This window comes from Lathyrus oleraceus, chromosome 6 (genome assembly GCF_024323335.1).
Source record: "Lathyrus oleraceus cultivar Zhongwan6 chromosome 6, CAAS_Psat_ZW6_1.0, whole genome shotgun sequence".
Classification (NCBI taxonomy): domain Eukaryota; kingdom Viridiplantae; phylum Streptophyta; class Magnoliopsida; order Fabales; family Fabaceae; genus Lathyrus; species Lathyrus oleraceus.
The window spans coordinates 500,816,073-500,832,746 of NC_066584.1; the positions used below are offsets into that span (position 1 = coordinate 500,816,073).

General features: G+C 30.0%; 1 protein-coding gene across 1 annotated transcript; it reads left to right on the forward strand.

Moving 5' to 3' along the window:
• The first annotated feature begins 3,524 nt into the window (after positions 1-3,524).
• LOC127096439 (uncharacterized) lies at positions 3,525-4,448 on the forward strand. The gene has a single exon (XM_051035007.1). The coding sequence runs from the start codon at positions 3,525-3,527 to the stop codon at positions 4,446-4,448; it is 924 nt and encodes a 307-aa protein (XP_050890964.1).
• Positions 4,449-16,674: the final 12,226 nt, after the last annotated feature.

Consider the following 16,674-nt stretch of genomic DNA (forward strand, 5'->3'; position numbering starts at 1 on the left):
ATACATTCTATAAATTTTCCTTCTTCATGGAGCATAAAACCAAACAACAACAATAACACCCAATCACAAGAACACAACCAACACATGAAGAACATGTTGAATCATTGTTCATGGAAGTTTTCATAATCAATAGAGAACACTATCATACTATTTCTAACTATTCTATCGCTCAACACAAACCATAATTCCATCACAAAAAATCAATAACAACATGTACATACATAGAATCCAAGACAACCATAACATACATAGGAACAAGAATATCATATTATGGTTAACAACAACAACACAATTCATAAACCTTGTTTAGATCCTTGGAACCCTAAGAGTTTATAAATACCCCAAAGTTCTAACTAAGAACTAACCTCATGATTCAAGAAGAAGATGATGATATTGAGATGAAAATGAAATGATTGACAGTGATGATCATGATCTCCATGAGCATTTCCCTTCTTCTTCCTTCCTTCCTCTTCTTCTCTTCTTTCTCTTTCTCTTTTCCTCTTTCTTTCTTCCATTCCTTTCTTTCTCTTTTTCTCTTTTTGATAACTCTCAATTTCTCATCCTTATCTCTTCCTACTTCTTCTTATCGATATATAATATGCATAATATTTAAATATATTATATAATATTAGGTGATGATATAAAATATCTCAATTGATATTTTATCTTCTAGTACCAATTGACCAATTGTTAATGTTACTAAAATGTCCCCTCTTGTACTTATTAATAATGGTCCGTCTCTTTTAATAAGGATTAATTTCTTCAGAGTTCACCGGTTACTCTATCGGTCCCAACTGATAACTTTTAGAGCATATATGAGATTTAATTGTTCCAACTGACAAGAGATAGAGTACATAGAAACTCAGTTGGTCTCAACTGATAACTAATTGAGCATTTAAGGGTATATGGCATATTACATTGTGGGTTTTTAATCTTGAATATGAATTAAGGGATGTTGTTAGTTGTAATTCAAATTCAAGTAGTTAGTTGCATTTCATTTAAGTGTTATTTGAGTTTAGATTGCATTTGAGTTTCATCTTAGATTCTATAACTTGTATATAAAGAAAATAATTTATTGTCAAACTATTGCAGCCACTGAGCAAGAAAGAAAGAGTCAGATATATGTTTCTTCTTAACCCAAGCAGAGCGGACATACAAGGTTATGAGAATGTTATCGTGCCACCAAACAAAGGAACCAGGTGATTCCGGATCAGGGCTAGTGTGTAAGAGAATGTTTTCAAGCTCATCCAACATAGAACTTCCCTCCATGTCCTCATTCGAATCAACAGAACTTCTAATACTCCATGGCCACTCACTATTGATCCATTTCCCTACGTCTTCAACCTTAAGCTTGAAATTCTAAATTGACCAAAAAAAATCTTGAAATAACAATTTGAAAGATTTTGACGACAACCATTTGTGCCTCCAAAAATCAATGCACGACCCATCTCTTAATTTGCACGAGACATTAATTCAACTCCTCACCCAAGTTCCCATGAACAACCTAAGATCTCTTCACCATATGAATGACTTTTTTGTTATTAGCAAACCAAGATGACTAAAGAATTCTTTTGTTTTAATCATTCCATAAAATAAAAAATTTAATTTACAAATCAAACGTTACACTAGTTCACAAATTAGACATTTACCGTGCAATTCACACTAGTAAGTTTTATTCAACTCTTATTTTTAAGTAATAAAGTTTTAAAAATAATTCATAATACATTAGTATAACTTTTTTGATATTGATTGAATTTCTTATAAAAATTAATAATAATTTAATAATTTATATCTTCAAACTAATTTTCAAAAAGGAAAAAGTTATAATACGCAAAAATAGAATACATATAGATTTTGCAAAAATAAAGAAAAGGCAAAGAAAAACACAATAGTCATGAAAATTGACAGAAATAAGCTTATCTATGAGGAAAAAAATAATGTTGAAAAATAAAATTTAAGATGTTGTTCTAAATATATTCTCTAATTATTATCATAAATAAATTTGATTTTTTTAATATATTTAAGTGTTAATGTATCTAGTCCATATATGGACTAGATATATAAGTCAAATATATATATAATTTTTTTTTATAATAATGACAAGATGGTATATAATAATAAAGTTAGTGGTGGAAGTTATTGATGAAGAGAAACTATGTGGAGATTATAGGTGTGAGTCAGTCGTGGTAGTGTTCGTAGAGGGAAGAAAATAAGAATGAATGAAAGTATTTTTATAATAATTAAATAATTAATAATTATTATTTAATTAAATAATTGAAAGTGTGAGGGTTGAAAATGTGAGGTGTTGGATTTTATTTTTAAGTTTTTTTTATTTAATTAGGTGTTTGTTTCAAGTTATGAAATATTATTCTTTGGAATCATATTTACAGGATTATATTTTTTAGGAATGATATTCCTATGTGTTTGGAGAAAAAATATTTTTTTTGGAAATACTTTTGAATTTAATTTAAAATTATAAAAAAATAAAAATAAACTAAATGTGAGTATTAATTAAAGTTAGAGTTAGTTTAACTGTATTTTTATAGAAATATTCTATCCCACTCTTTGACCTGATAATAACTATAAAAAAAATCATGAATAAATAATATTTTTTTTGGAAATAAAAATACTTGAGAATAATTTTTTTAAATTTGAAGCAAAATTCGAGATTGTTGTAGGTCTAGTATCATATTCTCGAAAATGTTAAAACAAATGCACTAGATAGTTGAAAATGTGTGATATGGATTTTTTTTAATTCTTTTTTTAATGTAATTAATTGTTATTTAAAAATGTGGGATGTGGGGATTTTTTTTTAATTATGTAATTAATTGTTATATTTTTTAACAAAACTTTTTTAATGTAATTAATTGTTAATCAAGTAATTAATAATTATTATTTAATTAAATAATTGAAAATGTGGGGTGTTGGGTATTGGGTTTTTAAAAATGTTTTATTATTTAACTAAGTAGTTGAAATGTGAGATGTGGGTTTTTTAGTGTAGTTAAATATTATTTGAAAACATGGGATGTGGGTTTTAAAAATATATATTTTAATGTAATAAATTGTTATATTTTTGATGTAATTAATTGTTAATTAATTAACCAATTATAAATGTTATTTATTATAATTTTTATAAGATTGATTTAACGTAGAAGTTGTCGTATGTCAAGATTATAGGTGTGAGTTAGTGGTGATAATGTTTGACAGAGAGAAGAAAATAAAAATAAATGAAAGTATTTTTATGATAATTAATTAATTAATATCAATAGTTATTTATTTAATTAATTAAATAATTGAGAATGTAAGGGTTGAAAATGTGGTGTGGTGTCAAATTTAAACAAAAAATAGAATATTTATAAATATATTTTAAAAAAATGTCAATGAGTGTCCCATTCCAAAAACATTTTTTAATGACTTTAAAAGCTAAAAAATATAGACACTTGTATTCTATCATATCATACATGCATAAATAGTATGCATATCCTCATCTCAATTCTCAACCAACTTCATCTTAGAGTTTCACTATGGAGGGACATGAAATTTTGGGGTTTGGTTTCTTTGTAACTGGTTTATGGCACTTTTTCAACCACATCAAACTCCATTTTCTTTCTTCTTCTTTCAATTCCTACACTTCAACCCTATGGTTTCCATCCAAATTAACTAGATACATGGAGCTTTATTTAACTATTGCAAGTGGCATACTCTTCATAGCCATGGAGCTTTTCATCTATTCTCTTCACCACCAACCATTTGACCCTATAGATGGAACCATTCCCTCTAACCGTCTTCACAACTTTGAACACTCTTCCATGGCTTTGTCTTTCTTATCCTATGCTACATTTTCTATAATTCTTGATAGAAAAATAACCATTGCTAAGAAAACTCAAAATGAACTCACTCATTTGCTTGCAGCTATAGCATTTGCTCAACAGTTTCTTCTTTTTCATCTTCATTCAAGAGATCATATGGGGTTAGAAGGACAGTACCATTATTTTTTGCAAGTTTTGATTTTTATTTGTTTCGTGACGACCCTTATGGGAATTGGATTTCCAACGAGTTTCTTGGTGTGTTTTGTGCGTTCGGTTGGGATAATCTTTCAAGGTCTGTGGCTTATGTTCATGGGGTTCATGCTTTTTACACCTGGTTATCAACCCAAAGGCTGTTTCATGAAACCTGAAGGGGATCAATATGTGGTTAGGTGCAGTGATGAAGAGGCTCTTCATCGTGCGGTTTCGTTGGTGAATATTCATTTCAGTTGGTTCTTGATTGGTGTCACTGTTTTTGCGATGTCGTTCTACTTGATTATGGCTTTATGTTATGGTGGAAAAACAGTGGAGTATGTTTCATTGATGAAGGAGGAACATTACCAAGATGAAGATGGCTTGAAAAACTTCAATGTTGAGTCACAATGTCAAAATATTGCCACAAGCAATGAAGAGCAAACATGAAGATCTTGGTCTAGGTCAAGTTAATTAATGTTGTTGTAATAAAAAAAATTGTATTGCTTTATAAACGTATTTGTCACATACACCTAATTGGAAAATTCATTGATCAATTACATGAAATTAGGAAATCAATATTTATTTGTTGTAGATATGATTTGGAAATAAGGGTTGTCGTTCTTGTCACCTTAATTTGAAATTCTGAAAAAATAAGTGATCGGATCTTCCTCTGTATCTCACATTCCCACTCATAACTCTGAATGGGGCAAGTTATGGAGTCGTCAACTGTCTTTCTGATTATATGATTACATAGAGAACCTAGCCATATGATATATATAACCCTAGTCTCTACCAATTCTGAGTCAAGGGTTAAAGTCCACGCTTTTGCCCAGGTCAATCCGATTTTATATATTTGCCTTTAATTAAAAAAATATCACTTAACAAATAAAGAAACTTATTTATGCACCCCATCAGAATCATGATTAACCTGTTTTCAAAAACTCAAATAACAATTGATTGCATGCAGTCCACAAAATCTACTTTTAATATATAAAAGTTAATTACCACCATAATTACTTAATTACCCTAATTACAATCCATAATACAGCTACTTTCATGTTCCTATAAGTAATTTCGTACTAAACTCTATTTTATTGTTGTTGCAATCTTATCATTCCAAAATGAAATCAATATTCTGAAATCAAATTAATTATTATTGTAGTTTTTTTGCCAAATATTATCGTTACTTGATTTTCTTTAAATGACAAAATAAATATTTAATTGTATAATTATATGTTATTAAATTATAACTTTAAAATTAAAAATAACTATTTAATATAGTTGATTAATATTAATTGAGTAATTTAATATTATTGTTAATTTACCTACCAATTAATTATTATTATTGTTACTATTATTATTGATATTTACCTGCCATATATGATAAGAATATTTTTAAAATTTAAATAGTATATTTATTATTTGATTTGATTTGATTTAATTGAGATCCAAACTCTATAAATTAAAATCGATTACTTATTATGAACAATAATATAGGGTCATTTCAATGTCAATCTATTATTAATTGAATTTTACATAGATGTAATTTTGCAATAACACGCTGGCATACTGAATCTTATACCGTTGTTATATTTGCACTAACATATTTTATCCTTTCAACCGAATAATTATAGTAAATACGTACATTCTGTATACCGAATTATAATAAAAATGTATTAAAATCAAAAGCAATAAAACTGTTTACAGTAAATAAAAATATAGTCTAATTTCTTCATGATCATAAATATTTAAAGTTAATATATAAAAGTTAATTACCACCATAATTACTTAATTACCCTAATTACAATTCATAATACAGCTACTTTCATATTCCTATAAGTAATTTCGTATTAAACTCTATTCATATTACCGTTATTTTATTGTTGTTGCAATCTTATCATTTCAAAATGAAATCAATATTCTGAAATCAAATTAATTATTATTGTAGTTTTTTTGCCAAATATTACCGTTACTTGATTTTCTTTAAATGACAAAATAAATATTTAATTGTATAATTATATGTTATTAAATTATAACTTTAAAATTAAAAATAACTATTTAATATAGTTGATTAATATTAATTGAGTAATTTAATATTATTGTTAATTTACCTACCAATTAATTATTATTATTATTGTTATTATTATTATTATTGATATTTACCCGCCATATATGATAAGAATATTTTTAAAATTTAAATAGTATATTTATTATTTGATTTAATTTAATTTAATTGAGATCCAAACTCTATAAATTAAAATCGGTTACTTATTATGAACAATAATATAGAGTCATTCCAATGTCAATCTATTATTAATTGAATTTTACATAGATGTAATTTTGCAATAACACGCTGACATATTGAATCTTATACCGCTGTTATCTTTGCACTAACATATTTTATCCTTTCAACAGAATAATTATAGTAAATACGTACATTCTGTATACCGAATTATAATAAAAATGTATTAAAATCAAAAGCAATAAAATTGTTTACAGTAAATAAAAATATAGAATAACATCTTAAAATTCTATTCTATTTGATTATTCATTTACTTATTACTAATTTATTTATTATATAAAAATATATCAAATAAAATTTTAAATATATGTTGTGTCATTAGCATTTATTTCAACTTTTGATTTATTATTGATTTTTTATTTCAATGAATTTTCTTTAAATATTTATGATCATGAAGAAATTAGACTATATTTTTATTTACTGTAAACAGTTTTATTGTTTTTGATTTTAATACATTTTTATTATAATTCGGTATACAGAATGTACGTATTTACTATAATTATTCTGTTGAAAGGATAAAATATGTTAGTGCAAAGATAACAGCGGTATAAGATTCAGTATGCCAGCGTGTTATTGCAAAATTACATCTATGTAAAATTCAATTAATATTAGATTGACATTGGAATGACCCTATATTATTGTTCATAATAAGTAACCGATTTTAATTTATAGAGTTTGGATCTCAATTAAATTAAATCAAATCAAATAATAATATACTATTTAAATTTTAAATATTCTTATCATATATGGCGGGTAAATATCAATAATAATAATAACAATAATAATAATTAATTGGTAGGTAAATTAACAATAATATTAAATTACTCAATTAATATTAATCAACTATATTAAATAGTTATTTTTAATTTAAAGTTATAATTTAATAACATATAATTATACAATCAAAACGATGTTATATATGTGTAACATCAAAGGTTGGATCCTTTTCAGCATTTTGCCACACACCTCTATCAAATTATATACTCTCTTTTTTTCCAGGTTATTAGGTTTGTAATTTTATAGTCATCTAAGTTTGCAGTTACATTAATTTTTGAATTTTTTTTTCAGTGAAAATGAGTAGAAAGGTTGATTCTGTGAAAGACATCAATGACTCAAAAGAAACTTGACGTCTTGCTGTTCGAATAATGAATGTTTGGAGTGTTGTGAATAATAAGGGTATTGAACATTTGGAGATGATTGTTATGGATTCCTTGGTAAATTGCTTTTCTTTTTTTAAGTATAGATTTTTGTATGATAGTTAGTAATTACAACAAAATGCTTTTTTGTATAACATATAAAAAGATTATTATTTTCATTTTGTTAGGGTGATCGGATTCAGGTCCTTATTCGTCATGACCATTTACTGAAATGGAAAGAGGTCATTAAGGAGAATATGACATGCATTATAAACAATGGCAGTGTCTATAACAATGATTTTCAGTGGAAGGTATGTGATCATTAAAAAAAATTGTGTTTCTTGGTGGTTCTCAGTATTCGCTAGTAGAAAGGTTTGTTCATAATGCGAAATGTATGTCCTTAAGTCAGTTCTGCAAAATCAAACATGTAAGTTGAATACTATAGAGCCGAATTTATCTTTACTGTTACAATTATATTGTTTGCTTTTTGAAATTAATATCATTTTTGATTTGCTTTTAGGAAACTTTATGTGTTACTGTAGCAACCACATTGAAATTTGTTGTCTCAAAGTATGGATGGTTTTATTATGGCTGCACAAGGTGTTCTTCGAAGGCACCTAATCCTGAAAAAGCTTATGAATGTTCATGTGGACAAAAAGTCGAACAGCCTATACCAAGGTACATATAATCTAGATGAATTGCAAATAAATTTGGTAATGGATTTGTTATTAATCATATTATTTTCTTCGTTTAAAATACTATAGGTACAAGATTGAGATATATGTTAGCAATGGTGAATCAAAATATCGATTTGTATTCTGGGATTCCGAATGTGCTGCTATACTTGGAATGACTGTTGAATTTATGCATAACTTTATGGTGGAGGTACATTGTTATACATAAGTTAAAATGTTAATAGTTTATCGAGTTGTAAAGTTCAGATTATCACTCATGGTTGATATTTTATTTTTCCATTAGAATGGAGAAGATGATCCAATGGTTTATCCTGATGAGCTTGAAATGCTGTTGAATAAGAAAATGGCTTTTAGAGTTAAGGTGCAGCCAACGTTTTCCCAAGCGTCTGTTTGGAAGCTTTGTGATGATGAAGCCTTTGTTAAAGAGATTGAAAATGACTACATAGTAGAAGACGTATAATATTCACTTAATTCATGTATTATTTAAACATTTAACAAGTATAATAAATATTCGATGTTTCAATGTGCAGAATCAGTCTAAAACTGAATATGCAAAGTTGGTCCCTAACAAAGAAAACTTGGAAACTTCCGCAGTAAGTATCTTCATTTGTTAACATAATAATTTTCTATGATAAATATTGTATTATTATAATTCATTTTATATCTGACAATTAATTTTTTATATTGCAAGCAAACATTATCTGCATCTGGTGAAAATGATCCAGAATCAATCATTCTAATGACTCCGGCTAAGGATGTTGTAATTGCTGACAAGGGTGAAGAAGTTGATTTTGAAGCGTCTGGCGCTACGCAATTATCAGGCACCAAACCATCCAAGAAATTAAAGATAGAACCATCTTCTTAATTAGAATTTTCGGAAATTTGATATTGAAATATATTTTATGAACTTTTTAGCACCAGAATGAGTTTAAGTATGAAGTTGTTAAGAACATGATATGTTTTGGTTGTAGGATGTGTTCTTACTTTTTTGAAGTGTTTATTTTGTGGGATTACAATTGACATTTATATTTCATGTATGGTTTAAAGGATGATAATGAGTATTTAATTCATGTGTGTGAAATTATTCAAAATCCTATGTTGTTATGTTGAACATTGTGTTTTGTGTGTTCTTTCAACTATAAAATTTATATGAGTATCATATCTTCAAATGTTAATAAGTATTTTAGATTGATAACACTACGCCAAAAACTGGAATAGACAGCGCCCCTTAGAGGGCGCTTTATTACAAAAGCGCACTCTAAAGTGAAGAGAAAAATAAGGAGCGAACAACTTGAATAGACAGCGTACTTTAGAGGGCGCTTTTGTAACAAAGCGCCCTCTAAAGTGAAGCGAAAAAATAATGAGGAAATGAAGGGACACCAATAGAGGACGCTTTATTGAAAGCGCCCTCTAAGGGTAACCTTAGAGGGCGCTTCTAAAAAAGTGCTCTCTATGTCCATGTACATTTCCAGTTTATAAGGCGCTTTTGGAAAGCCTTAGAGAGCGCTTTTAGAAGCGCCCTCTAAAGTGAAGCGAAAAAATAATGAGGAAATGAAGGGACACCAATAGAGGACGCTTTATTGAAAGCGCCCTCTAAGGGTAACCTTAGAGGGCGCTTCTAAAAAAGCGCTCTCTATGTCCATGTACATTTCCAGTTTATAAGGCGCTTTTGGAAAGCCTTAGAGAGCGCTTTTAGAAGCGCCCTCTTAGGCCCCCTTTAGAGGGCGCTTTTGTAACTAAGCGCCCTCTAAAGTGAAGCCAAAAAAAAGATGGAGGGACAACAATAGAGGGCGCTTTTGTGAAAGCGTCCTCTAAGGTTACCCTTAGAGGGCGCTTTTGAAAAAGCGCTCTCTAAGTCCATGTACATTTCCAGTTTAGAAGGCGCTTTTGGAAAGCCTTAGAGAGCGCTTTCAGAAGCGCCCTCTTAGGCCCCCTTTAGAGGGCGCTTTTTTTAAAAAAGCGCCCTCTAAGGTCCCCTTTAGTAAACATTAAAATTATAACATATACTGCATGTCTCTTTATTTTCCCTCTCTATAAGCAACGTAACTGGGTTTTCTCTCTACTACACTGCTTCCACCGTCTACTGCGATTACTCTCGTCCTCCGTTCGTTCTCCCTCCCTCACCATCGTCGTCGCCGTCGCCTTTTTCTGCTGCTGCGTTCACGTTCACGTCCACCGTCACTGTTCACTTTCTTCTCCATCGTTACCGTCACCTTGAAGGTATTTCTCTTCTCCATCTTTACCGTTCACTTTCTTCATGTGTTTGATTAGGGCATTTTCTAAACTTAGTTTTACATTTTGTGCATTATGTTGATTAATGTTGTTTAGGGCAAACTGAGTTTTTTATTTCTGATTGAAAACTGATATCATTTGAAGTGTGTTTGAGCTTGTGCTTGGAAGTTTGATGATTATGGATGCAAGTTTGTTCATGTTCCAAACACCATAAATTTGCATTGGTCTTTTTCATGCAGTAGGTGTGTGTGAGTTTGCATTAGTCTTTTGCATGCAGTAGGTCTTTTGCATGAGAAATGGAAGGTATATGAATGTGTTGACGTATTGAATCATTGTCTTACTTGGGTCTTATTGAATCATTTCTATATTACAGATAAAATGGCTAACCAAGACGATACCCATGCCGCGAATGAATCACGTAATAATGTTGAAAAGAAATCAAACGAGGATTGACTGTTATGAAGTCAATCATTCGTGCAAGAGACAAGGGTGTAAAATTTGAAGTGCATTGGAGTGCTGAAGACCAACTAATTGAGCCTAACGGTTCAATGTTGGCAAGTTACATTGGTTTCCTTGTTTGCCAACATATTCCGATTACATGTGATAATTGGAGAAGTCCGGACTTGAAGGTTGGCAAGGAAAAAAATATGGTCGGAGATACAGGTACTTACCATATATTGTTATATGTTTTTTTTTGTGACTATTTGTTAACCATATATTGTTATAATATTACTTTATAATAACACACTCCATTTGTATGTTTTTTAGAGATCCTTTCACATCGATGAAAGCCGGCAAAAATATTGTATTCAATTGGCCGGAAAAAGACTCCGAGGATTTCGATCCTTTTTGTGCAACAAATTTCTCAAGGATGAGGAAGGAAAATTTGTTGAAGGAGAACGGTCAATGAAGTATGCCGAGATTATTTCAGCCGATGAATGGGATAACTTTGTCGCCAAACGAAGAAACGAAAAATTCCATGTAATGTTTATTAATTATGGTATTATACAATTGTTAAGTTACTTGGTTCTAATATGCCTTAAACTTTTTTATCCAGGAAATAAGCGACATAAATAGGAAAAGGGCATCAAAACCCGCGTATCCGTACAAAAAAGGGCGTACGGGTTATGCACGGTTACAACAAAGAATTGTGAGTATATTCAAATGCTATGAGCTTATACATTGTCACAATATGTTATAATTGATGATCTTATAATCTAATTCAATGTGTAGCTAGCCGAGGAGAAAAGTGACGCAACATCTCTTCCGGACCACGTATTATGGAAGGCTGCTCGGGTTGGGAAGGATGGGGTTGTCGTTTGAAGCGGTCCAAAATGTTTATGACGAATGTGTAAGTATATGTAACATTATTTCTTTAATTATATCGAAAATTTTGTTAGACATATAATTCATTTTTAATCTCCTCTAATAATATTTCAGGAGACTTTATCCCAAACCCCTTCAACCGAGGTCCAGGATTGCAGGAGCGTACTTAGTCGAGTACTAAATGTTCCTGAGTATTCCGGTCGTGTGAGGGGTAAGGGTTTTGGTGTGACTCCGTCGTCATTTTATAAAAAACAAAAACAAAAAATCCTACCAACAAAGAGGTGATGGAGACCTTGGCGGAGTTAAGGGCACAAGTACTCCAACTGCAAAACGAGAATGCAAGGTATAGAGAGGAAAGGTGCGCTTCCGAGGCAAAAGATACTAGTGACCGAGCTAGTATCAATCATCAACCGAAATTTCCCGAGGTAATTATATATGTTATTATGAAATTAAAATAGCACTTTTTTACTTGACACATATACAAGTTAACAATAACATTTATTATTGGTTTAGGGCATTTCACCTTGTCAGCTGTATCTATCGTCACCAACTTATCGCATGGTTGGCAAGGGAAAAGTGCACAATACTTCGGGTGAATTACTTCACCATAATCCCCTCCCGGTGGGATTTATGAAAGTTTCGGTTGACCTCGTATTAGATACGGACGCCCGTCTACCATTACCCGACGTTGTTTCAGAGACAACGTTGATGCGAGAAGCAGTCGGATCCTTTGTTGGTTGGCCGTCAGATCTAATTTTCCCTGATGCCGAGGTATATATGTTCTAAATGATTATGAATATTTAGAATTCACATTTCAATTCAGCTACAATTATGATATTTAGTCAATCCTTATTACATGGTAATGTTAGACTCCTACAAGACCCACCCCTAAAGCTGGTAAAGGGATTTCAAGACGCATCGAGTCGGTTGCATCTCAAAAAGAGGTACAAATATATATACCCATTGAATTATATACACAACGATTCTTTTGCATCACAAAAAGTAATGATTTATTTTATATGAATTTTTAGGTTCCCGGTCGAAAGTTGAAAAGCGATGGTAAGGATATTCCAACGAAGGATATTCCAACGAAGGATATTCCAACGACGGCCGGGACAAAATCTCAAATTATGATGCGTCTTGAGAAAATGGTGGAAGAGTCCGATATTATGGACGGGTCCATTCGTAGTATAGATTTTGATGAAGGTGTTTTCGGAAAAGCTCATTTCGAAATAATTGGAAAGGAGGACATGCAACAACTTTTTGAGCACGACGAATTGGGCATCGGTATCATTCATACATACATATGGTACTCCGATCAATCTATAATTTACTTAGTTGAACAATTTATTTACACATTTCAATGAGTAGTCTAATATTTATTATGTTTCTATTTAAGGTATATGTATGACAAATTGATGCGGGGAACTGAATTGTGTAACCGTTTCAATTTTTTGCTGCTTCCCGTGTCAACGCAACGTTAATATCGAAAAATCCAACATCCGTAAAGAATGATCTAGTCGAAAGATTCATGGCGGCCGGCGATAATACTACACGCAGTTTGTTTTTTTTACCGTTTAATTCTGGCAACGGGTTAGATTTTCTTTCTAATAATTTCATTCTAATCTATGTATATCTTTTACGTAGAAAATTTTCATTCATCTAAATTTTTGTTTTATTTTACAGTGGCCACTGGGTGTTGGTTGCTATGGATCTTTCGAGACTAATAGTGTATTATCTCGATTCGTTATCGGGTGATTGGAGTAAATATCCGGGTTTGAAGAAGACGGTTGACACGTAAGTGAAATTCCTCTAAATATTCGTGTGTATTTCTATATTTAATTATGTCTGTCAGATTGATCTCAATATACGTTTTTATTTTGTTAGGGCAATACTAAAATTTAGATCGAAAAAGAATTACCGCATTAGGAAGGACATTACCTGGGTCAGAGTTCAGGTATATATTAAGTATCTTATTTTTGCTTATAATAGTGTTTGTTTTTTTGCTTATAATAGTGTTTGTAAGAAATTAACTATATATATATATTGTTTGTTTTTCTGTGTAGTGTCCTCAGCAAAATAATTCGGTCGATTGCGGATTTTTTGTATTGAGATTTATGAGAGACATCATTGCGTTGAATCGTATAGACATCCCAAAAATGGTATGGAATAATAACTTAGGGTTTATTTTAATATTATCGAATATTTCATCTAATTTGTTACTAAATCATGAATATGTTTTATTCTCTTAATTGTAGTACTTTGAGGAATACAAAACCTACTCAAGAGCAAATTTGGATGAAATCAAGGATGAATTGTGTCAATTCATTGTTGATCAAAGAATCATATAGCTAGGTTGTATATTGTTGTACATATATGTATGGAATGTTGTTGTTGTATGGTGTTGTTGTATATATGTTGTATATTGTTGTTGTAATTTTACTAAATCATGAATATGTTGTTGTATATTGTTGATCAAAGAATCATATATTAATGTTGTATATATGGAGGATTAATGTTGTATATAAATGGATTCATGTTGTATATATCAATGGATTGATGGTGTATAACATTGGATTAAAGGATGAAATCAATATGAATTTTACACTTTTGCAGCATGCGAACAGGTTACCAATTAAATATCCACTGTTTTTCAAACAAATTTTTTAAAATAACTAACACTTTAGAGGGCGCTTTCTGTAGGAAGCGCCCTCTAAACACTTTACATTGAGAACTTTAGAGGGCGCTTTGTCCAGAAAGCGCCCTCTAAACACTTTACATTGACAACTTTAGAGGGCGCTTTCTGCAGAAAGCGCCCTCTAAAGTGTTAGTTATTTTAAAAAAATAAGCGCCCTCTAAACACTTTACATTGACAACTTTAGAGGGCGCTTTTTCCAGAAAGCGCCCTCTAAACACTTTACATTGACAACTTTAGAGGGCGCTTTTTCCAGAAAGCGCCCTCTAAGGTGTCCCTTTATGGACCACTCCAGAGGGCGCTTTTTTCATAAAGCGCACTATAATGTGGGCCTTTAGACAGCGCTTTCTCCAGGAAAACAAAGCGCTGTCTTTACCTATGCCAGCGTCAGATTAGAGGGCGCTTAAAAGCGCTGTTATAGGCCAAAATAAGCGCCCTCTTTTCCCTTATTTGGCGTAGTGTAACAAAATACATTGTCATCTTATGAAATATGTGTATACGACTAAATTATAAATAGATTATTGCATGTCATGTTTGGTTTCAGTATGCCTAATGGTGTTAGAAATTAAAAAAACAATTACATAAAAATTTATTATGAAATCCTTCAAAACTAATTATAGAAAACACATAGAAACACATTTTTTTACAATTTTTTTCAAAGTCTAATACATATGTTAAAATTGCAGGTAGTTCAGAAATGTTGGAGCAATGTTTGAATCTTGCATTCAACTGAATTAAGGATTTATAAAAAAAACAAGGTATAATTATCATATACAGTGAATTGTCTTTTGATTGGTAATGGAAAATCTACATTGTTTGTTTGAAATGATTAAGTTAAGCATGCAACTATACTTTTTACCAATCTCACGTCATCATATATAGTATTATAACTCAACATATTTAAATTATTTATTTGTCAAAATATAGTTGGGGGTTGAAATGAATAATTATGTTCACTGCCTCCTTTCTATTGGCTAGGTCAGTGGAGTATTAAAATAATTCAGCCGTAAGATAATTAATGTTATGCATGATTTGTAATAAATCAATAAGAATATCAATTCTTTATACATTTAGTTGTACAAGAAAATGATTGTAAATAATTAAAGTGAGCTAAGAAAATGGCCCCCACTAAATCCCACTATATATTATATAAAATATAATTAAAAAATTGATTCAAATATATTAAAATACATTAAAAGAGAGTTTTTCATTGGGTAAGGTGATGTATGATATGAGTAATTTCCAATGGGTGAATTATTTTATGAATTTGGGATAAAAAGAAAATTTTGAAATCTTGAATTATGGTGTGAATTTGGAATAAGAGGTGGATTTCCAAAATATGAGGTGTTTTGTTGATTTGAGATACAAAGAGGACTTCCATCATTTTGCATAAAATTGGAGCATGTGTTATGTTGATTGAGGTTCATTTTCAAATGAAATGTGTACACAAAAAAATTAAAATTAAATAAAATAAATTGGTCAAATTTAGACTAGATGTGAGTGAAAAATGTGATAAAATAAATTACCTATTTATACTACTAAAAAATATTACCGTTATTTTATTGTTGTTGCAATCTTATCATTTCAAAATGAAATCAATATCCTGAAATCAAATTAGTTATTATTGTAGTTTTTTAAGGTTGCGGGCAGGTTTTGAATCATCACTTCCTAAAAGGTTGCGGGCAGGTTTTGTATAAACCCAGTTTTTTAAGGACCAAAGAATTGTACGAAGTTAAATCATTTTTGTTGCTGGACTTATTTCTCACAATTTTAACTAAAATTGTGAACCTTTTGTTTCAATATCTTTTGTTGCATTAAACCTTACTGTATCAATTGCAATTAATTTCAACATTTGATAGTATTCATTACTATATTTTAAAACAAATGAGGTTCTGATATTTCTTTTACATGGTTTATTTATTTTGGTTAAATAATCATTTATTATGAAGGTTAATATTTGCGCTTTTATACCTCAAATTAGTAACAGATTGGAAAATTTCATCAATTACTAAATAAATATATTTTTATTTCTTATGTCCAAAATCTCAATGATAAATGGAATGTTTATTCATAACATTAACAATGGAATGTTTATTATATATCAATATATCAATAAATTGTAAAAATATTTTTGTATTATATTTTTTGATTATTTCTTTAATATAGTATACAAAAAAATTAAGCAAATTATATTACTATAAATTAATAATGTTTTACTTTATTATGTCCCAAACTGGAAAAAGTTATTTGTGGAAATTTTTTGAACCCATTTATTGATCATTTAACA